Source organism: Schistocerca gregaria, chromosome 3 (genome assembly GCF_023897955.1).
Source record: "Schistocerca gregaria isolate iqSchGreg1 chromosome 3, iqSchGreg1.2, whole genome shotgun sequence".
NCBI lineage: Eukaryota > Metazoa > Arthropoda > Insecta > Orthoptera > Acrididae > Schistocerca > Schistocerca gregaria.
Window position 1 is genome coordinate 133,101,427 of NC_064922.1, and position 22,861 is coordinate 133,124,287.

Below are 22,861 nucleotides of genomic sequence, written 5' to 3' on the forward strand. Positions count from 1 at the left end.
TGCCTAGAGCGATTTAGGGAAATCACGGAAAACCTAAAACAGGATGGCCGGACGCGGGATTGTACAGTCGTCCTCCCGAATGCGAGTCCAGTGCCTAACCACTGCGCCACCTCGCTCGGTACTGTTTTACGTAGCATCAATTACGTAGCCTCAGATTAAATAAGCAGCAACTTTTAGGTATTTTAGATGTGAAGATATCATTGTAACACTTTCAAAGCATCAGAGAACAATTTAGATGTGTAAATATTTGATAAGTATTTTAGATGTTGAGATATGATTCTACCGCTTGATAAGCATCAGAGAAGAATGTGGATGTGTAAATATTTCATATGAGGCGATATTATGCATTACACCAGATTTAGACCTAAAACTGGCATTATTTACTTCCTTCCACTACATGGAAGAAATCTAGGTTGCCTATTTGTTTATCTACTTGCCTATATTGTGTAGTATTTAAAAAAAAAAAAGGTTCAAATGGCTCTGAGCACTATGGGACTTAACATCTCATGTCATCAGTCCCCTAGAACGTAGAACTACCTAAACCTAACTAACGTAAAGACATCACACACATCCATACCCGAGCCAGGATTCAACCTGCGACCGTAGAGGTCACGCGGTTCCAGACTGAAGCGCGTAGAACCGTTCGGTCACCAACGGCCGGCTGTAGTATTTTAGCCAACATGTGTTTTCCACAGTTACAGGGTTGGTCATGTGCCACATCGCTAATTTAGGTCTAAAAATGAAAGCCGATTTGTAACCAACTCTTAAATAAATTGGAACAGTAACACTGTCTATTCATGTTGATAATATGTCCATGTTCATCCAATAGCCAATAGACGGAAAATTCCAAAATACTAAAAATGAAGTTAAACTGCCTGTTTAGCGTGGTGTGTGTGTGTGTGTGTGTGTGTGTGTGTGTGTGTGTGTGTGTGTGTGTGTGTGTGTGTGTGTGTGTGTGTGTGTGTGTGTGTGTTCTAGACGTCGGATAAATACTGAGGCAATTTAGATGTGAAAAGCAATCATCTATCTTGAGTCAAAGTGAGGAGGAATTACAAGACATCCTGAGTGGAATGAACAGTCTGCTGAGCACAGAATATGAAGTAAACTGAAGAAATATGAAAGTAATGAGGACTGACTGAAATCAAATTAGTGAGAAATTTAACATAAAAATTGGAGACCACAAACCTGGCAAAGTGAAGGAATGATGCAACCTTGGAAGCAAAATAACATATGACAGACGAAGAAAGGCGGTCGCAAAAAGAGGACTAAAGCTAGACTAAACTCATCCCGCACAGGCTATGAAGGCCGAAAGGTACCGACTGGCCACCGTGTTATCATTAGCCCACAGGCGTCACAGGATGCGAATATAAAGGGGCATGTGATCAGCGCACCGCTCTCTCGGCCCAGTTCCGAGACCGGAGTCGCTACTTCTGAATCAAGTAGCTCCTCAGTTTTGCCTCACAAGGGCTGAGTGCACCCCGCTTGCAAACAGCGCTCGGCGCACCGGATGGTCACCCATCCAAGTACTAACCCAGCCCTACAGCGCTTAACTCCGCTGATCCGATGGGAACCGGTGTTACCACTGCGGCAAGGCCGTTGGCACAAAAAGAGCAAACAGAAAACTAGCACAGACAAAGAGGACATCTCTTCCGGAAAGAAGTCTACTAGTAGCCATCTGGTTTTAATAAGACAAAGAAGTTTTCGAGTACACAGCATTGTGAGGAAGTGACAGGACAAAGCCGATACCTGGTATCGGTGTGCACTGTAAAGCAGTGAAAATAATTCGTGAACGTGTTCTGTGTCATAAACTTTCGCAACCAGATAAGGCAGTGTGCTGTTTTCTAGGTCGCAGACATATTCATGCACTACTGGCCATTAAAACTGCAACACCGAGAAGAAATGCAGATGATAAACGGGTATTCATTGGACAAATTTATTAAACTAACATGTGATTACATTTTCACGCAAATTGTTCAAAATATTGTCAATGCGAACAAGAGGTGACCGAGACGTGTAACCAATGGCACCCCATACCATTAGGCCGGGTGATACGCCAGTATGGCAATGACGAATACACGCTTCCAATGTGCGTTAGAGCGATGTCGCCAAACACGGATGCGGCCATCATGATTCTGTAAACAGAAACTGAATTCATCCGAAAAAATGACGTTTTGCCATTCGTGCATCTGGGTTCGGCGTTGAGTAGGCCATCGTAGGCGCTCTTGTGTGTGATGCAGCGTCAAGGGTAACCGCAGCCATGGTCTCCGAGCTGATAGTCCATGCTGCTGCAAACGTAGTCGAACTGTTCATACAGATGGTTGTGGTCTTGCAAACGTCGCTATCTGCTGACTCAGGGATCGAGGCGTGGCTGCACGCTCCATTACAGCCATGCGGATGAGATGCCTCTCATCTCGACTGTTAGTGATATAAGGCGGTTGGGATCGAGCACGTCGTTCCGTATTACCCTCCTGAACCCACCGATTCCATGTTCTGCTAAGAGTCATTGGATCTCGACCTACGCGAGCAGCAGTGTCGCGATACGATAAATCGCAATCGCGATAGGCTACAATCTGACCTTTATCAAAGTCGGAAACGTGATGGTATGCATTTCTCCTCCTTACACTAGGCCATCACAACAACGTTTCACCGGGCAATGCCGGTCAACTGCTGTTTGTGTATGAGAAATCGGTTGGAAACTTTCCTCGTGTCAGCACGTTGTACGTGTCGCCACCGGCGCCAACCTTGTGTGAATGCTCCGAAAAGCTAATCATTTGCATATCACAGCATGTTCTTCCTGTCGGTTAAATTTCGCGTCTGTAGCACGTCATCTTCGTGGTGTAGCAATTTAAATGGCCAGTAGTGTATACAGTGCCAAGTACCTTCCAGAGCTGGATGTCGCTTCAAGATCCGTTCATTCCTCAGGAGTGTCAGCCTCCTCTAATATAACCACACGCTTACCGACAAGAGCGGAGAAATTGCCTATTGAACAATTAAGTTCACACACTAAGCAACAGTGCCGTAGCGCAGCCCTTACCGTTGACGTATTTTAAGTTTCCGACGCGCAGGGCGGCGTAGCCCTCGCGGTCGTCGATGTTGATGAGCACGTGACGCCTCGGGGAGCTGGTGCCGCCAAATAGCAGCGATGGCCACATGTCCACTCCATCCAGGCGTCCCAGCGACCGCACGACACCACCTGTGAAACCATAGTGCGTGACACACATCACCCAATTATTTCATTGCAGCAGTCGCAAATAAAGCACTTTGTCTTCAGGTCACAAGTGGCCCACCGGGACCATCCGCCCGCCGTGTCATCCTCAGCGGAGGATGTGGATAGGAGGGGATGTGGTCAGGACACCGCTCTCCCGGTCTTTATGATGGTTTTCTTTGACTACTATTCGGTCGAGTAGCTCCTCAATTGGCTTCACGAGGCTGAGTGCAACAGCGCTTGGCGGCCCGAATGGTCACCCATCTAAGTGCTGGCCACGCCCGACACAGCTTAACTTCGACGAAGTTGCAAATACATAGTCCAGTATTTGGACAGTCCAGTGGTGGAGACATATTCAGAGCGTTGCAACGTACGGGCCGACTTGTTAGTAAGTACAGGACACTTCAGAGAAGTTTGAAAATTGTGCTGGCAGCCCTGTGTTTTTGTAGACATCAAGCAACATAGACTATTCGGTGAAAACTATCTGGCCATATGTTAGTGGACATCAATATCTGATGATCTCTATGATGGGTTGAATTCTGCTGTGGACACTTTCAGTGAGAGTGGTGTGGAGGAATGGCGGGCACTCTTTCTTCAAGAGTAGTGATGTTGGGCGCTGGAGTATGACCGAAGACAATATTCCAACTCATCCAGAAAGTGTTCCATAGTGTCACACCGGGACTGCAGGCAAGCAAATCCATTTCAGGAATGTTGATACTCACAAAAAATTGCTTTACAGATGCTACTTTATGCCAAGGCGGACTGACGTGCTATTCTACAAACCGTCGTCATCTGCGAACTGTTCTTCTACTACATGCAGTACACATTACGTTACGTAATCAAGGTCACTCGTTTGCTATATAAGAGGGCAGTACACGCCAGCGGAACATTCCACTGTGAGCTCTATCTGTAACAGCATTGAAGCACTATACCTCGTCGACCTGTGTATCGTCAACGCCGCCACCGTATGCCTGACTACAAACATATTATTAGCCTCGAAAATAAGCTTGGAGAAAAATGAACAGCGCAAGCAGTTATTTTAAATAGACCTATTTTCTTCCGTGGCAGTAGGGTTAATTTTACTCTGGAAGTCGCTACTGGAAACTGTGGTACTGGTTGGTTTACCCTAGCCATAGTCCGTTGTGAAAACGCCTCCCTTCCTGGACTTGAATCTTTCGCCGATCGAGATGTCATAGCCAACAAGACGTGGCATTGTGGTATTGACCCGAAGACCCAAAGCAGACCAAGTTATGTTTATAACAACATGCCATCTAAATTGTATACACCCTCCTGTAGGAAAGATAGTAATGATGAAAAAATTCATTTATGGATGAATGGACCTGGTGTATATGTGTTGACATCCTTCCTCACTTATAGATTTCTTGAGCGCAATGATGGGGCCACACCTAACTGCGAAAAACAGCCCCATAACTTAACACTCACCCCTCCGCACTTCGTTGACAGGCTATAGGTATTGGTAGGTAAAGTTCTACAGGCGTTCGCGAAACCCAAGTCCTTTCCCCGGACTGCCAAATGGCGTGATTCCCCATTCCAGATCACTCTCCCAGTTATTTCAATGTACACATTGCAGACCGTCACTAAGCATTTACTACACAAATGTGTGGCTTACGAGGAGCTTTTCGAATATTATAATCCACTCTTTCCAATTCGATACGCGCACTCTTTGTGCTAGATGGACTACTGGTAACACTTTGGAACTCAGGAGCGACTCCTTCCTCCGATTACATGCCATTTCATGCAGCCATTCTCCTCAGCTCTGTATGGTCCCTGTCCGTCGGCACATGAGCGCTGGCTGCTCAAGGTTCAAATGGTTCAAATGGCTCTGAGCACTATGGGACTCAACTGCTGTGGTCATCAGTCCCCTAGAACTTAGAACTACTTAAACCTAACTAACCTAAGGACATCACACACATCCATGCCCGAGGCAGGATTCGAACCTGCGACCGTAGCAGCAGCACGGTTTCGGACTGTGCGCCTAGAACCGCGAGACCACCGCGGCCGGCTGCTCTAGGTTTATCTGCGGTTATTGCCTCACGTTTCCCAACACTGTCACCCCTCCAATAGTTCAGATGAGCAGCTTTAGAAGGGTTGAAACTGACAGAACCACAGGCACATAGACACAGACCACAGAGCATGCACAATGTCGGCACTGGTACAGTGTATATCCACCTTTCGCAGCAATGCAGGCTGCTATTCTCCCATGGAGACGATCGTAGAGATGCTGGATGTAGTCCTGGGGAACGGCTTGCCATGCCATTTCCATCTGGCGCCTCAGTTGGACCAGCGTTCGTGCTGGACGTGCAGACCGCGTGAGACGACGCTTCAACCAGTCCCAAACATGCTCAATGGGGGACAGATCCGGAGATCTTGCTGGCCAGGGTAGTTGACTTACACCTTCTAGAGCACGTTGGGTGGCACGGGATACATGCGGACGTGCATTGTCCTGTTGGAACAGCAAGTTCCCTTGCCGGTCTAGGAATGTTAGAACGATGGGTTCGATGACGGTTTGGATGTACCGTGCACTATTCAGTGTCCCCTCGACGATCACCAGAGGTGTACGGCCAGTGTAGGAGATCGCTCCCCACACCATGATGCCGGGTGTTGGCCCTGTGTGCCTCGGTCGTATGCAGTCCTGATTGTGGCGCTCACCTGCACGGCGCCAAACACGCATACGACCATCATTGGCACCAAGGCAGAAGCGACTCTCATCGCTGAAGACGACACGTCTCCATTCGTCCCTCCATTCACGCCTGTCGCGACACCACTGGAGGCGGGCTGCACGATGTTGGGGCGTGGGCGGAAGACGGCCTAACGGTGTGCGGGACCGTAGCCCAGCTTCATGGAGACGGTTGCGCATGGTCCTCGCCGATACCCCAGGAGCAACAGTGTCCCTAATTTGCTGGGAAGTGGCGGTGCGGTCCCCTACGGCACTGCGTAGGATCCTACGGTCTTGGCGTACATCCGTGCGTACGGTGGTCCGGTCTCAGGTCGACGGGCACGTGCACCTTCCGCCGACCACTGGCGACAACATCGATGTACTGTGGAGATCTCACGCCCCACGTGTTGAGCAATTTGGCGGTACGTCCACCTGGTCTCCCGCATGCCCACTATATGCCCTCGCTCAAAGTCCGTCAACTGCACATACGGTTCACGTCCACGCTGTCGCGGCATGCTACCAGTGTTAAAGACTGCGATGGAGGTCCGTATGCCACGGCAAACTGGCTGACACTGACGGCGGCGGTGCACAAATGCTGCGCAGCTAGCGCCATTCGACGGCCAACACCGCGGTTCCTGGTGTGTCCGCTGTGCCGTGCGTGTGATCATTGCTTGTACAGCCCTCTCGCAGTGTCCGGAGCAAGTATGGTGGGTCTGACATACCGGTGTCAATGTGTTCTTTTTTCCATTTCCAGGAGTGTATGTAATAAAAATTCACTCTTCCAAATTAAAGAATCTTACCGTGGCATGTCACGTTAGGTGACTCAACGCAATCCCAGTGATGCGATTTCTGTGGCTCCCCTTCTTGCTGGTAGTATGAAGAAACGTTTTAAAACTCTCACACACTCAGTTCGCCGTTTAACCCTCGTATAAACAAACATACGCTCGGTGAGCGGTCAGTGACCGTAGGACACGACCACAGGGTGTTATTATGTCGCTGAAAGTAGGTAGAACTTACGTTTTTGTAACATAACTACGAATGAAACTTTTAAGACACTCTAAAGAAGTCTAAAGCATTAAAATCCTTCAAGTTTTTGGTAATCACTACATTGTCCAAGGCAGATTTGTTTTCTTTAAAGTATTTGTGATCTCAGACACCAACATTCTACTCCGTAGATATCGATAAAATCGTCGTAAATTGTTGGTGCTAACATGGGAAATTTCCCATCGCAACCACCACCCCTCAAATTTAGTGGTAAGGGGGCACAGTGGACATCCCCTCAAAAAGTGGTCAGTGATAAAGCATGACAACAGGAAGATGGTGTACTGATCTGAGAAGAAAAGAGAAAAATAGAGTGAACTGTCCAAGAGCATGGAGCGCAATATAGACGAGCCTAAAGCAGCAATGGCGTTGTGGTTATGTGGTAACGGTGTTGGGCTGCTAAGCGGGCGAGCCGTGTTGATTCCTCCCACATCTCAAGTTTTTTCTTTCTTTTAATTTTTGATGTTCGCTGTATTCAAATTTGTGTCTATGTCATGGAGTAATGTCCGTTTGCAACACCGAGTTGCAAGGACTGTTTGCCGAGGATGCTGTAGCCTACAGGAAAGTAGTATCACACGAAAGTTTTGAACAAATCAATGAGGATTTGCAGAAAACAAAGGCGTGGTGTAATGACTGGCACTCATCTCTCAATATTAGTAAGTGTAACCAACTGCGTATTACAAGGCGAAAATCGTCATTAATGTACGAGTACAAAATAAATGCCTAGTCTTTGGAAGCAGTAACGACCGTTAAGTATCTGGGTGTGACTATTCGACATGATCAGATTACACAAGTAAAGGGTAAGGCGAACTCTAGATTGCGGTTTATTGGTAGAATCCTGAAGGGATGCAGTCCTTCAACAAAGGAATAGCTTACAATACGTTAGTTCAACCAGTCTTGGAGTATTTTTCGTCTGTATGGGACTGTTACCAGTTGGGTCTGATTCAAGAGATTGAGAAAGTCCAAAGAACGGCGGCTAGATTCGTGACTGGTAGATTTAGCCATCGGGAGAGCGTTACAGATCTCATAGAAAGTTTGAAGTGGGACACACTTGCAGATAGACCGCGCGCTCACTAAATTCCGAAATTCGATCTTCACCGAGGGTGTAGAGCATATATTTATTACCACCACCTTTCAAATCGCGCAATGATCACCATTAAAAGACAAGGAAAATAAGAGCTCGTACCGAGGCACTCAGACAGTCGTTTTTCCCTCGCGCGATCCGTGAGTGGAACAGGTGGGAGGGGGGGGGGGGGGGGGGGAATATGACTTTGGCGCGAATTGTGCCCTCCGCCTCGCACCGACTGGTGGCTAGCCGAGTATATATGTAGATGTAGAAGAGACCTATAATGAAAGTTGATCCTTCAGAACTATGCTATTAGCAGCCCAAGGGAAGTGGGCTTCGGATGGAACCCGCAAACGTTTCATGACAAGCCGACAAGACAACCGAATCCTCCACCGAAAAGTACATCTGGTGTGTTATATACGGCACTAGTGACAGTACGTGTGTAATATGACAGGAATCTCTTATCGACGCACCTAATTTGAACGCCTGGTCGATTTAGGTGTTCGTTTGAATTTGAATGTGATCACTCCCAAGGATATGATGAAAACCTAATAGTTTGTCACACAAGCTCCAACAATCACACAGTTTCTCTGAGGTCTGTCAAAACATATGTTTCTAACGGTTTTGAAATTGTGTCCCGTTTAGGAAGTATTAACTCTTGAATACTTTTGTTGTAACGTAGTGCACACCCATTTATTTGGTGTTTTCGTTTTTGTAAGACGTCTATGCGGTATCTAGGCTGCCCTCACTATTCATCTAATTTACTAGCGACGGTAATGTATGCTTACGACATGACTCACATTCTATAACCAATGATTAGTATGACAGCTGCCAAGACTGCAGGAAAAGAGCAAACTTTTCAATCACCGGACTGATAGTTCATAATGTTGGGGAAAGAAATAAATTGCAGACGGGAGTTTAGAACCTAGCTAGTGCCTTTTTCAGTCCAACACCCTGACCACTTTAACACGTCACCGGGGCACGTTCACTTTATTCGATCTCGCACTTGCTAAGCTTGAATGGTTCACCTTCCTCCTCGTTTCATATCTGATCTGTGTTCAATCTTTGAAGGGATAGCCACTGGGTCTTCTTACCACTAAATGTGAGGGGATGCAATGGGGAGTTTCCCTTGTAAGTTAAGCTTCGACCCCAATGGATTATCAGCTGCACAGAACGTAGAAAGGAGAACTTTTTTCGCGCGTTGAGGAGAGACGTAAGAGGGGAAATTTTATCTGTCTGTTATTCAATGATGACACTTTAGGCACTGCCCAATTACGGTATAAATTGCAGACAGAAGTAATAAAATTTTGTGAAATAAAATCATAGAGTTTTTCGTGTTCGAACTCATTCTTTACGATCTTCATTTTTCAGTTGATACACACTACACGAGTTTGCGTGCTGCTTTAGTTTCACAGGTGTTAGATCATTGCAGTTGGTAGTAGTCGTGAACATACGGTAGTAGACACAAAGAGTACCGACATGTTCCTTATAACAAGGAGCGATCCGGAGATCAACTTAGGTTAGACAACTTGTAGACCTTCGCGATCGAACAGTCATTGAACGTGTTCAACACGGAAAACTTAATCCTATGCTCATCAGGAATAATTATTTAAAAAAATTCACGTGAATGACGTTACACAAAAAAATCTTTTAAATTCTTCATAGACGTATGTGTGTGTGTGTGTGTGGGGGGGGGGGGGGGGGAGGGGGGGGTTACAAGAGCCCCCCTGTCCTCTCGAACGTACGCCTCTGACATTATCTATCTGATCGTTCCAGTTAGGCTGTTCGTAATTGTAACTTCTGAGTTGTTACAAGGGGAGCCACGACATTTGGAACACGGATTTACTTCTAACTTCGTACACTCGTAGTACTCCATTAGGACAACAAAATGCGTAAGCAATAGCGCGCACTTCTCAAGCGTTATTGAGAAAATCACAAGATAATGTCGTTCGTCAGATATATACCTGTGCATAGCCGTTTTTACCAGGAAGCGGCGGTAGCCGAATGGATCCCGACCATGGCAAAAATTCTCGGTCAGAGGGCTGCGTGCTCTCTGTAATAAAAAAACCTTAGTCAAGGAACCTATGATCAATTTCAACGGATGTATCTTGACGTCCGCCCCGACCAAACGCAACGAACTATATCGAAAAAAAAAGTGGTTGGCATTCAAGCCCCGTTATTGCTGGATCGATGAAACAAGTCCCTTTGTCAGTTTTTTTATTTCTAACACAGTAATTTTCTGTACTATTTACATTGCAGTTGATATAATGGGAAAAATACGTTTAATCGGATGAACTTTTATTAAATTTACAGTGTTATTAGCAGTCTACAAATTTTTACTATCACAAATAATATAATGTTCATAACTATCGACTAGTGAACGACCAAACGCATAAAGTGATACTGAAAATGTATGCTTGCCCATGTCTTCAAAACTGTTCGTATTTCATCAAAAGAAAACGAGAAATTGCTTCTCGTGAAGACGCCATTAAAATACAGTCGGTACTGCATGAACAATTATCAGCGCCGATATGTAAGAAATGTTGCGTTAAGCATGGTTTGCTTCCAAATTATTGTCTGAAAGAGAGGTTTATGAAAATGTTAAAGAGGTTAGTTTTCCATGGAAAACCACAAAGACCTTGCGTATGCGGAAACATAGCATTTATTCAATGCAGCTGGTGCCGTTTAACTTTATGTTTTCCATGTTTTTACGAAAACTATCATCCTGCAATGTATACTCGTAATGTCGAAAGAGACGATTAATTATACATCTTTCGAAAGCAGTCTGTGCCGATCAAAACTTAGAGGTAACAAATTGTTTAGGGCTCCTTCCAGCTATAAGGGATTTCTCAAATCACGGAGAAGCATACATTTTCAGTATCACTTTATGCGTTTGGTCGTTTACTAGTCGACAGTTACGAATATTATATTATTTGTGCTAGTAGAAATTTGTAGACTGCCAAATAAAATTGTAAATTTAATAAAATTTCATTAGATTCCTCGTATTTTTCCCATTATATCAATTGTAATATAAATACTAAAGAAAATTACTGTTCTAGAAATAAAAAACAATGACGAGCAGGGCTCTATCCATCGATCCCGGGGCTGAATGCTAACCACTCGGCTACCGCCGTTCCCTGGTAAAAACGGCCACCCACAGGTATATATCCGACGACCGACATTATATTACGATTTCCTCAGTAACGCTTGGGAAGTACGCGCTACTGCTTACACATTTTGTTGTCCGCATGGAGTACTACGAGTGTGCGAAGTTTGAAGTAAATCCGCGTTCCAAACGTGGCCTCCCCTTGTTAGTCGAATTGACAGTTTTCAGATTTAAGTGTTTCATCATGTAACAGTAACTTAATTGATTCCATTTAGCTTATGTAGTGGATAGCCTAAAACTTTTTATTATTTAAGTTCAACTGCCACTTTTCGCAATAAAGAGATAGCTTGCCTAAATCGTTTTGTAATTTGTTTTGATTTTCACTTGACGTTACTGGGCGGTAAATGACATCGTCATCTGCCTGAGGGCTGCTCAGATTGTCTCCGAAACCGTTTATACAGATTTGAAACAGCAGAGGACCAGTAACACTACTTTGGGAAACGCTCCGTATCACTTCTGTTTTACTCGATCACTTTCCCCAGGAAATCATAAATCCATAGGGCGACTGAGATGATACTGATTATTCACGCAGTTTGATTATTAGCTGATTTGTGAGGATCAGTGCCAAAACCTTTTGGAAGTCTACCAGCCGTGGAATCAATTTGAGATCCTTTGTCGACAACGCTAATTGCTTCATGAGGATAAAGAGCTAGTTGTGTTTCTGAGGAGCAATATTTTCTAAATCCTTCCTCACTGTTCGTCAGCTGATCTATTACCACGAGGTGATTCATAATCTTCGAATAATGTTCTAAAATCCTACAGAAAATGGACGTCAGTGATATGGGTCTCTAGTTTACCGAATTACTGCATCTCTTGAGTATTGTTGTGACCTGTGCTACTTTCCAGTCTATAGGTACGCATCTTCCGTCGAGCGAACAGTTGTATGTGATTGCTAAATACAGAGTTATAATGACAACATACTCTGAAAGGCATCTGAGGATATGCCTTTATCAAACATTTCAAGTTGCTTTGCTATAACGAGGACATCTTCCTGTAAGTAATTTATGTTGGCAGCAGGTCTTAATTCGAATATTGGAATATGTACTTCGTCTTGTTTGATGAAGGAATTTCAGAAAACTGGATTTAGTGACTTTTGTGCTTTTGAGGCACTGTAATCGGTAACATTTCCCTCACTATCGCGCAGCGAAGGTATTGTGTCCTCCCGGTCGTATGCTTCACTTACGCCAAGAATCTCTTTGGATTTTCTACGAGATTTCGAGACAAACTTTCGTTCTGGAAGCTATTTTGAAATTCTGTAAAACTTTGACAATCTTGATGACTTTGCGTTGTTTGAAATTTGTCAAGCTTGTTGTTCGTCTTCCTTTTCGTAATTTTATTATATTTTTTAATCAGTGCTCTAGCTTGTCTTGTGTATCACAGAGGGCCGATTCAATCCATTATTAATTTGTTTCCTATAAACCTGTCTATTGCTGACGATACTATTTCTTTGAATATAAGCCACATCTGGCATACATATGCATAATATTTCAGAAGGAATGGAGGCTGTCTGTTACGAAGGCGACAAGCGAGTTTCTGTTTTTTTTTTTTAAAAAAAAATAGAAGTATTTTGCTTGTATTTTCGGTGGAATGGGTGGTTCGGTATTCAGTGTCGCTACAGTGACCATATTGTCACTAATCATCTATCCGTTATAATGTTCAATATTTTGTCGGTATTATTCGTACGATATTGCAGTGCCTTTGTCATTCTGGATTACGATGCAAAGTGCCTTTGGTTAGCCATATTCGCATTCGCGAATAGATTTACGTATCATTTGTTGCTAAGACAAAGAGTATGTTTTCGCAACCATGTAAACTTCGAAAGGACTCCTGAATTAATTGTTCGAAATAATTTTGGGAGAAAGCTTGTACTATGATTTCGGACCACCTTTCATGTCTACCGCCGATTTCAAACAAGTATTTTCGCTAACGATTGAAGTCACCACCATGCATAATTTTTGAGTTGATACCTAGTTGAAATAAAATGTTCTTTGAACTGCTCATCAACTTTATCATCTGAGTCAGAAGGTCGGTTACATGAACCAGTTATTAATTTATTCTGGTTGACAAATATAACCTCTATCTGTACTAACTCGCAGGAACTATCTGCTTAAGTTTTGTTACGAGGTAGACTACTTGAAAGAACACGCCACCACGAACTGTATTTACTCCATCCCTTCTGAACTCCATTGGGTCCCTTGTAAAAATTTCGGCTGCTCTCCAGCTTCAGCCACCTTTCACTGTCATTCACGATATGTGCTTCAGTACTTCCTAGTAACTCGTAGAGCTCCCATCCTTTCCCAAAACAGCGGCAGCAGTTTACTATTATAATATCTATTGTTCCTATGTAAATACTTGTCCTGTATTTGACGTGCACCTTTTGAGACAAACTGTTTTCGATTTCTCCCAAGACCATCTGATCTAAAAAACCGGCCAGACTGCCCCTTATAGTACCTCCTAACCGTGCAGCCGCTTGCTGTGTGTAATGGACTCCGCACCTATTAAGCACAAACCGATTCTCCACAACCCTATGGCATGGATGCTAATGGGGACAGTGGAGACCCACGAGCGTCTCCCCCCCACAACAACCTCCCCCACCGTTCCTTCCAGGGAGAGGAAAAATAAATGTAGTGTGGTCGGCTGTTTTTCATTCAAGAAAATGATCTAAAAGTCGTTATTAGGCATGTGTCTAAGATGGTAGGAACTGGAACTTTATTATGGCTCCTTACAGGTCGGTATACTTCTGCCAAACTGTTTCTGAATCCCCAGTTCTGTCACACCTCCCCCCCCCCCTTCCTACAAACTAGCGCACTAACGCCCTTTCCCTGCGGGGCAAGTCGAGAAATCTGTAGCCTAAACGGGTGCAGAATCGTGTGAGACTTTGGTTCGGGTCCTTCCTTCATCTCCCTACTAAAGATCCGCAGTCATTCCTGTCGATGATGCCACAGATGGTGAGCTCTGCCTTCATCTATCGAGCAAGACCGGTAATCTTTACAAGTTCACTTAGCCGCGCGTAACCACAGAATCTCTTCCGATCCAAAGCGCACACATCATTAGTACCGACATGAGCCACCACCTGCAGTCGGCTCCACTCTTTGCTCTTCATAACATCGGGAAGGAGCCGTTCCTTTACGTAGACAGATTAAATGGGGTTTTCTTTCACTCCTTGGCAGCCACGTCCCTATTACACGCCTACAGTTGGAGATCCCAACTACCAACAATGGCACTCTGTGACTACCCGGATCTCAGAGGCTGAGAGGCTTCCTCTAAAACAGGGCAAGGGACTGAAAGCGTCTGTATCAGCCACAGACAGCGCCTTAAACCTTTTTGTCAGGTGAACTGGGGGGGGGGGGGTGGGGGTGGGGAGGGGCTACCAATCAGTCAGTCAACCTCGTTTTGCATTCTGACAAGGCGATCATAGTCCCTAGCCACACTGGAGACTCATTCTTGTTGTTGCCCTGAACAGCTACTTGCAATAGTGTAAATGCTACTGACGTCTTGCCCAACTTAAGTCTGCTCTGTCTCTACGTTTCTCTACGTCAGAATATACTGCACTAGACTGGCAGAAATCCGCTCACACGGGGTACGTTGCACCGCTCTTAAAGAGACCGACCGCATTACTACCAACTCAAGTGACAAAGTCTACTATCTTATAGGCCTAGAACTCCTAACATTAGACGAAGAACGCCGTCAGACATTGAGAACAAAAAAAGGAAAATGATTCTAGGCATCACACGTTTCCAAGCGAAACCTCATGTCGCATGTTGAAGTCAAGAAAGAGCTTTCTTCGAACAAATGAAGCCATTACATCATCAACCTACCGCTCGCCAAAAAGAACAGTTGTGAAACAAGCCAACTGGAAGTAATAACCAAAACATACACGAATCCTACCAGACGTGGGAGACTTTGAACAGACTGCGAACTGGAGTGACGTGGAGCAAACAAAACTTGAAGCGGAGATGTTAGTTACTGAAGATGTTCTCTGCGTATGCGGGGAACTTCATGATGCTGAACACCTGTTCATTTGCACGAGGTAGGCTGAAGCGTGCTCGCTGGAGCACCTGGTTTCAGCAAATGTTCCAGCAGTCTTAGACTGCCGTATTCTGGGCCCCAAAAACAATTTGACTCTTACAAAGTCTTGTGCATATATGTTATAGATATCTTCTAAAGTTGTAATTAACTGTTCTGTCTGTCCTGGATGAGAAAATAGTAATTATAACACTGAGATACAGTTTTCGAAAGGCTCGTCAGCAAACAATTACGCCAAAAATTTTGGAATGAAACTAGTGGCAAAACAGATGACTGGAAATAAGTCTCTCGTGCATGGAGTTGGTGTGGAAATGCCGTGTGGCTAGGGCCTCCCGCCCGGTAGACCGTTCGCTTGGTGCAAGTCTTTCCGAGTTGACACCACTTCGGTGACTTGCGTGTCGACTTTGAGTTGGTAAAAATAACTCACGAGAGAACGTTGTACTCCCAAGTGCTGCTGCAGGGGCAGAAGCTTTTGCTTTACTGACGGTCTAACAGACGCTGGTCTCCTTTTACTTTGGGGTGACATGCGTCTTCTTAACAACAACAAGTTCTGTGGGAATGTTACCACGAGCAAGTATCGACGGTTTACGTACGTAACACGCAAGGCATTTCTCTCAACTGACCTTCTAAGGCAATTCTTTCATCAAGAGAGCAGCGTCGAACATCTCCACTGAACAATATTTGACAAAACTTGTCTCAAAATGTTCGGTATCACTCAAAATGCAGTGGCAACAACAGACAAAATACTGACCTCGCAACTGTAAGAAAAGAAAATAAACAAATCTCAGTGCACAAAGCATCGTTCCACTGGACAACACGCCGTATCCACCTGCAGCTTAGTGCAAGTGGGAAGTATTGCAATGGAGGGGAGAACCGAGAGTGGCTGCTGCGGTTGTATCAAAACTGCGCCCAATGGCATATGCGCCCAGTTTTCGTTGTTGTTGTGGTCTTTAGTCCAGAGACTGGTTTGTTACAGCTCTCCACGCTACTGTATCCTGTGCAAGCCTCTTCACCTCCATCTAGCTACTGCAATCCACAGCTTTTTGAATCTGCTTAGTGTGTTCATTTCTTGGTCTCCATCTACGGGCTTTTACCTCCACGTTTCCCTCTAACATTAGATTAGTGATCCCTTGATGCCTCAGAACGTGTCCTACCAACTCATCCCTCCTTCTGGTCAAGCTGTGCCACAGATTCCTCTTCTTCCCAATTAGCTACGTGATCTACCATTCTAATCTTCAGCATTCGGCCGCAGCACCACATTTCAAAAACTTCCATTCTCTTCTCGTCTAAACTGTTTATCGTCCCTGGTTCACTTCCATACATGACTACACTCCACACAAATACTTTCAGAAACAACTTCCTGACACTTAAAGCTATACTCCATGTTAACAAGTTTCTCTTCTTCAGAAACACTTTTCTTTCCATTGCAAGTCTACATTTTATATACTCCCTACTTCGATCATCACCCATTATTTTGCTTCCCAAATAGCAAAACTTATTTACCACTTTAAGATCTCCTTTCCTAATCTAATTCTCTCAGCATAATCCGATTTAATTCGACTACATTCCACCATCCGCATTTTGCTTTTGTTGATGTTAACCTTATATCCTCCTTTCAAGACACTGGCCATTCCGTTCAACAGCACTTCCAAGACCTTTTCTGTCCCTGACAGAATTACAATATCATCGGCAAACTTCGAAGTTTTTATTTTCTTCTCCGGGACTTTAATTCTTATTCCAAATTTTTCTTTTGTTTGCTATACTGCTTCCTCAATACATAGATTGAATAACATCGGGGACAGGCTGCATTTCTGTTCACTCCTTTCTCAACCACTGTTTCCTTTTCCTGCCCCTCGACTCTTATAACCGCCATTTGGTTTCTGTATAGATTGTAAATAGCCTTTCACTTCCTGTATTTTATCCCTGCCACATTCAGAATATGAAAGAGCATTTTCTGGTCAACATTGTCAAAAGCTTTCTCTAAGTCTACAAATGCTATAAACGTAGGTCTACAAATGCTATAAGCATAGCTTTCCCTTAACCTGTCGTCTAAGATAAGTCGTAAGGTCAATATTGCCTCGCGTGATCCAACATTTCCACGGAATCCTAACTAATCTTTCCCGAGGTCGGCTTCTACGAGTTTGTCCATTCGTCTATAAAGAATTCACGTTAGTATTTTGTAGCCGTACCTTATTAAAATGATAGTTCGGTAATTTTCACACCTGTCAGCACCTGCTTTCTTTAGAAATTTAACTATTATATTCTTCTTGAAATCTGAGAGTACTTCGCGTGTCTCATACATCTTCCTCACCAGGTGGAAGAGTTTTGTCATGGTTGGCTTTACCGAGGCTACAAGTAGTTATAACGGAATGTTGTCTACTCCAAGGGCCTTGTTTCGACTTAGGTCTTTCAGAGCTCTGTCAAATTTTTCACGCAGTGTCATATATCCCTTCTCATCTTCCTCTACGTCCTCTTCCTTTTCCAGAATATTGATCTCGTAGGACTGGTTTTCCCTCTAAGCTCTTGATATTCATGCAGTTGGTTCTATGTTCTCCAGAGGTCTCTTTAATTTTTCCAGTAGTCTACAGTTACCTTACACCTATATGCTTCTACATTATTAAATTTGTCTTCTTGCCATTTCCAGTTAACTATTTTTCACTTTCCAGCAATCTCATTTTTGAGACGTTCGTATTTATTTTCGCCTGCTTCATTTACTAAATTTTTATATTTTCTCCTGTCATCAATTAAATTCAATATCTCTTGTGTCACCTATGGATTTTTACTAGCCCTCGTCTTTTTAGCTACTTCATCCTCTGCTGCCTTCACTATTTCATCTCTCAAAGCTACCCATTCTTCATCTACTGTATTCTTTTCTCCTGCTCTTGTCAATCGTTCCCTATTGCTCCCTCTGAAATTCTCTACAACCTCTCATTCTTTCAGTTTATCCATGTCCCATCTCCTTAAATTCCTACCTTTCTTCATTTTTAATCTACAGTTCATAAACAATAAATTGTTGTCAGAGCCCATATCTACTCTCAGGATTGCCTTACAATTTAAAATCTGGCTCCGAATTCCCTGTCTTGCATTATATAATAACTCTGAAACCTTCTGGTGTCTCCTCATTATCTGCAGAGCCAGTTAACATACAAATTTGTACTATTGTGGTAAGCGTGAGATGTGTGTCTATCTTGGCTACAGTAACACGTTTTATATGCTGTTCGTAGTAGTTTATCCGCGTACCTATTTTTTATTCATTATTAAGACTACCCCTGTATTACCGCTATTTGTTTTTCATTTATAAACCTGTATTCACCTGATTAGAAGTCCTGCTCCTCCTGACACCGAACTTCACTAAATACCACTATATCTAACTTTCATCTATCCATTTCCCTTTTTAAATTTCTTAACGTACCTGACCGATTAAGGGATCTGCATTCCACGCAACGATCCGTAGAACGCCAGTTTTGCTCCTCGTTAGCAGTCCTCGCCCGGAAATCCGAATGGGGGAGCGCCAGAATATTTTACCCAAGAAGACATCATCATTTAACCATACAGCCATAGAGTAAAGATGCATGTCCTCGGTAAAAATTACGGTAGTTTCCGGCTGCTTTCCGCCGTTCGCTGTTTTGGTTCATGCTCGTTTACATATGCTCCCTTTTCTATCTTTTGTGATGTATACTCTGTCCCAATACAATTAATCGTTGTGCATTATCACATTTAAAATTTTGTTTGTTTGTTATTACGTAGTTTATGTTATACCACGTACTGTACCTTTTTGAAGTATGTCTTAGTATGCATTTCTATACAGCTTGTATGTCTTCCACTTGGAAACAATGTCAATGGTACACAGATTTATAATTGTAATGAAAATTCTTGAAGTCACATATAGAGGACACTGGTATGTAGCGCTAGTAGTACTACGAGAAGCTATTTACAGATTATGTGAACTAGTTAACAAGACTGCAGATGTACCACAGACTGATCCTTGAGTGTGGACAAAATGTTGTATATTATGTACATTTTTAAGAATTCTTGATCGAGTATGAGTGATATAATTTTTTTAATTTGGCTTTGTTTTCCTTTTTATGTTTTCGGTAGCAGTTTCTGAAGATCCGGTCATAAGTAAAAACTTTGTGATTGCGTCTGACAGAAAATAAATTATGATCACTTTCGATGGCAAAAAGGTTGAAGTTACAGTGGTTGTTCGACCATCTTCAGACCTCTTCATCAGTAGTTGTTATACAGTAAAACGCCACGTATAGGCCTTTAGTTCATGGGCCTGCAAAGAAAGCTGCAGAGCTCGGAGAGAGGAACTAGTGGATCATCCTACGAATTTTCTGGTTGCAAATTTCGCTGCATGCGGAACTTAGGACACCGGTAGCTGAGGCTGCATGACTCTTAACTGAATGCGTGCTGTGCCGAAGTTGTGAGTCTGAAACGACTGCTTCCTCCGTAACTGTCAGTCCTAAAATAACCAGTGGAAAAGTGCTCTTATCGGAGCACAAAAACTGAAAGTATATTCCTGTCTATTTAAAAGAGTCTGACTGAAAAGTGTCGTGCCAGCTGCCTCATTCTACCTTCCTCAGCACCTTCAAATTTTTTTCCCATAAACGTCGGCATGCGAACATATTCGCGCTTCTTTTAACATGGAGACCACTTCAAACTCCCACAAGCTCCCCTAACTGTAACTCACTCACACCCGCTTGTCTATCGCTGTAAGTCGATCATACCCACCTACTCCCAGCTTCCCCTTCTCACTCACTCATTCAGCCCGACTCATTGGCGTTATTTCTTTGTGTGTGTCTGATATTGTCGCAACTCCAGCCCCTTCGTTCTGTTCTACTACTACTGTCTCCTCTCACTGCCACACTGCCACTGTCTCCCTGTTGCTCTCTCTTACTGATCACATTCATTTCTTCCTACTGCTGTTCTCACTGTCACTATACCGCCCTTTCTCGTTATCACTGTCATAGATTGCGTGCCTCATCACTGGCTCTCACACAGTTCTACTTTCTCTTGATCTTTATTCCTCCCTCCCCCCCTGCCCGCTCTCTGTCCCAGAATTGTATCTACTTTATCCCTCACATTTTCCTTGCACTGTGTAAGTAGGCTGTTTAGGTTTTTTTTTTTTTTTTTTTTTTTTTTTTTTTTTGTAACGCCACGTAGCGCTCTGTATGAAAAATCACTGGCTGTGCTGTGCGCAGTCTGTGGCTAGTTTGCATTGTTGTCTGCCATTGTAGTGTTGGGCAGCTGGATGTTAACAGCGCGTAGCGTTGCGCAGTTGGAGGTGAGCCGCCAGCAGTGGTGGCCGTGGGGAGAGAGATGGCGGAGTTTTGAAATTTGTAAGAATTGATGTCATGAACTGATATATATATATATATTATGACTATTAAGGTAAATACATTGTTTGTTCTCTATTAAAATCTTTCATTTGCTGACTCTGCTTATAAGTAGTTAGTGCCTTCAGTGGTTTGAATCTTTTAGTTAGCTGGCAGTAGTGGCGCTCGCTGTATTGCAGTAGTTCGAGTAACGAAGATTTTTGTGAGGTAAGTGATTTGTGAAACATATAGGTTAATGTTAGTCAGGGCTATTCTCTTGTAGGCATTATTGAAAGTCAGATTGCGTTGCGCAAAAAACTATTGTGTGTCAGTTTAAGCACAGTCGTGTATAAATTTTTCAAAGGGAACGTTTCAACTGTTCTGTCACTGACAACTATATTCCTCTGGCACTGTGTTTTCTTTTTGTCTGACACTGTCATTGTCTCCTTCGCTCTACCTGTAACACAACCGTTGTCTACTATCTTGGGCTACTTATTACTTGTCCGTATCTTTGCCACTGCCATTGGATACTTCTCTCTCAGCATAAGAAAGCGCGAATATGTTCACATGCCAAAGCTTTTGGGAAAAATGTTTAAAAGTGCTGAGGAAAAACGAGGCAGATGGTATCCCACTTTTCAGTCAGACTCTTTTAAATAAACAAGGAACATATTCGCATTTTTTGTGATACATCAGAACAATTTTTCATCTGGTTTCCTTCTCTTCCCTGCTGCAGGAGCGAAAAAGAATGTGTTGGTCAGTAAGATTTAGATAGAGTAAAGCAAAACTGCTTTTACACATCAGCCGGAATCAACGTGAAAGAAAGAAAAGGAAATTGCATGTGCTTCAGAACTGAACCCAGATGATAACGGAGACACTTTATAGCATATTTCTCCCGCCCCCCCCCCCCCCTTCCCACCCTACGTGACTTAATAATTAATAAATATTTTTTCGTCCCATACCTCAATTTATGTCCGTATTTCATGTGTACAAGGAGGGTAACTTCGAACCTATATGTATAGCAAACGGAGAAAGGTATGTTGAAAATTTTCAAGGTTTTTCGATATTGGAATCTTAGGAATGTACCGTAAAAATTACTGCCGTTTGCTGTGCGTAGCCGTCCAGAAATCCGAGGCCGGGTTTTGGTATACAAAAAACAAATTTTTTATGTCTCTCTCGTTAATGGATACAGATTTTTTAAAACGAGGCGATGATACTTTTAGGTAAATGCCTATATAATATATCGTTAATATTTGAGAAACTTGTTGGCGTTATTTAATATTTAGATTTCGTCTCATACCGGATTTTATGTGCAGAGGTAGGGTAATTTGAACCTCTGTGTCTTGGAAACGGCAATGGTATCAAGAAAATGTTCAAACCTGTTCGAGATGCGGATCATAACCACATACCATACAAATTTCAGCCGTTTGGCGTTTATAGCCGTCTTCGAATTATCGCCTGGGTTTTGGACAGCTGGTTACAGTGGAAATATAGGAAACAAAACCGTTTTCTGAGATTTTCTGTGGAAATACCCGTGAACTAAGGGTGCCTCCGTAAGTCTTACCAAGCCCACCGTAGACAACACCAGTTGTGAAAAGAACCATTCGATTTCCTAAATATGCCTAACCAGAAGGAATATTCGTTCTGTGATGCTATACTGTGCGGTAGTGGCACTAAGACGATGCTTCTGTTTGGTGTACAAATGGTCCCTAACCCAAGGTCCATGACACGTGACCCCCACCTCTTCATAACCAATAGAACCAGCGGTATGAGCGCCAGAAAACAGAATAGAACACCTAACAGAAACAGAAGATGACACAATGTACGAAGCAACAACACAAGGAAACAACACATAAGAAAAACCAAAGAGAGACAACACAACAGCACAACATGAATCCTTGCTGGGGTTTTAGGAAGGATCGGCAAACCCTCCCACACAGACACACACAGAATCGCTAGAGCGAACTAACTAAAATAGACAATCTAGTTAACTAAACAGATCTCAGAAGAGTAGAAATAAGAATCCCCAATGACCAAAATAAAGAGAGCCACAACAGCATCAAATAAGCTAATATAAGACACCAAAAGAACATTAGGTTCTCCATGTGCCCGCCTTCCCCCATCCAGGGATGGAATGAAAGATGAAGAAAAAAAAAAAAACAGAAAATTCCGTCTTCTTCCGCAGCGTTTTGAAGCGTATTAGATACGCATGCCGTCGCCAGGCAGCGAGGAAGGGCGCGACCGCGGTCTTGTGAGTGGTCTGCCGGCCTTGGCCTTGTCCTTGGGCGGTGGTCGTGACTGCCGTACTGTGCCCCCAGTCGCCTAACCTCAGCGTGCGACGCCCGCCGGGCACAACACGACCGCC

General features: G+C 43.7%; 1 protein-coding gene and 1 pseudogene across 1 annotated transcript in view; both read right to left on the reverse strand.

Moving 5' to 3' along the window:
- The window catches only part of LOC126355283 (arylsulfatase B-like), a 335,302-nt gene that overhangs the window by 54,033 nt on the left and 258,408 nt on the right, over positions 1-22,861 (reverse strand). Inside the window, exon 8 of the mRNA XM_050005571.1 lies at positions 3,035-3,193. Coding sequence (XP_049861528.1) covers positions 3,035-3,193 — 159 coding nt within the window. The remainder of the gene's footprint in view (positions 1-3,034; positions 3,194-22,861) is intronic.
- LOC126356650 (5S ribosomal RNA) lies at positions 1,484-1,601 on the reverse strand (annotated as a pseudogene).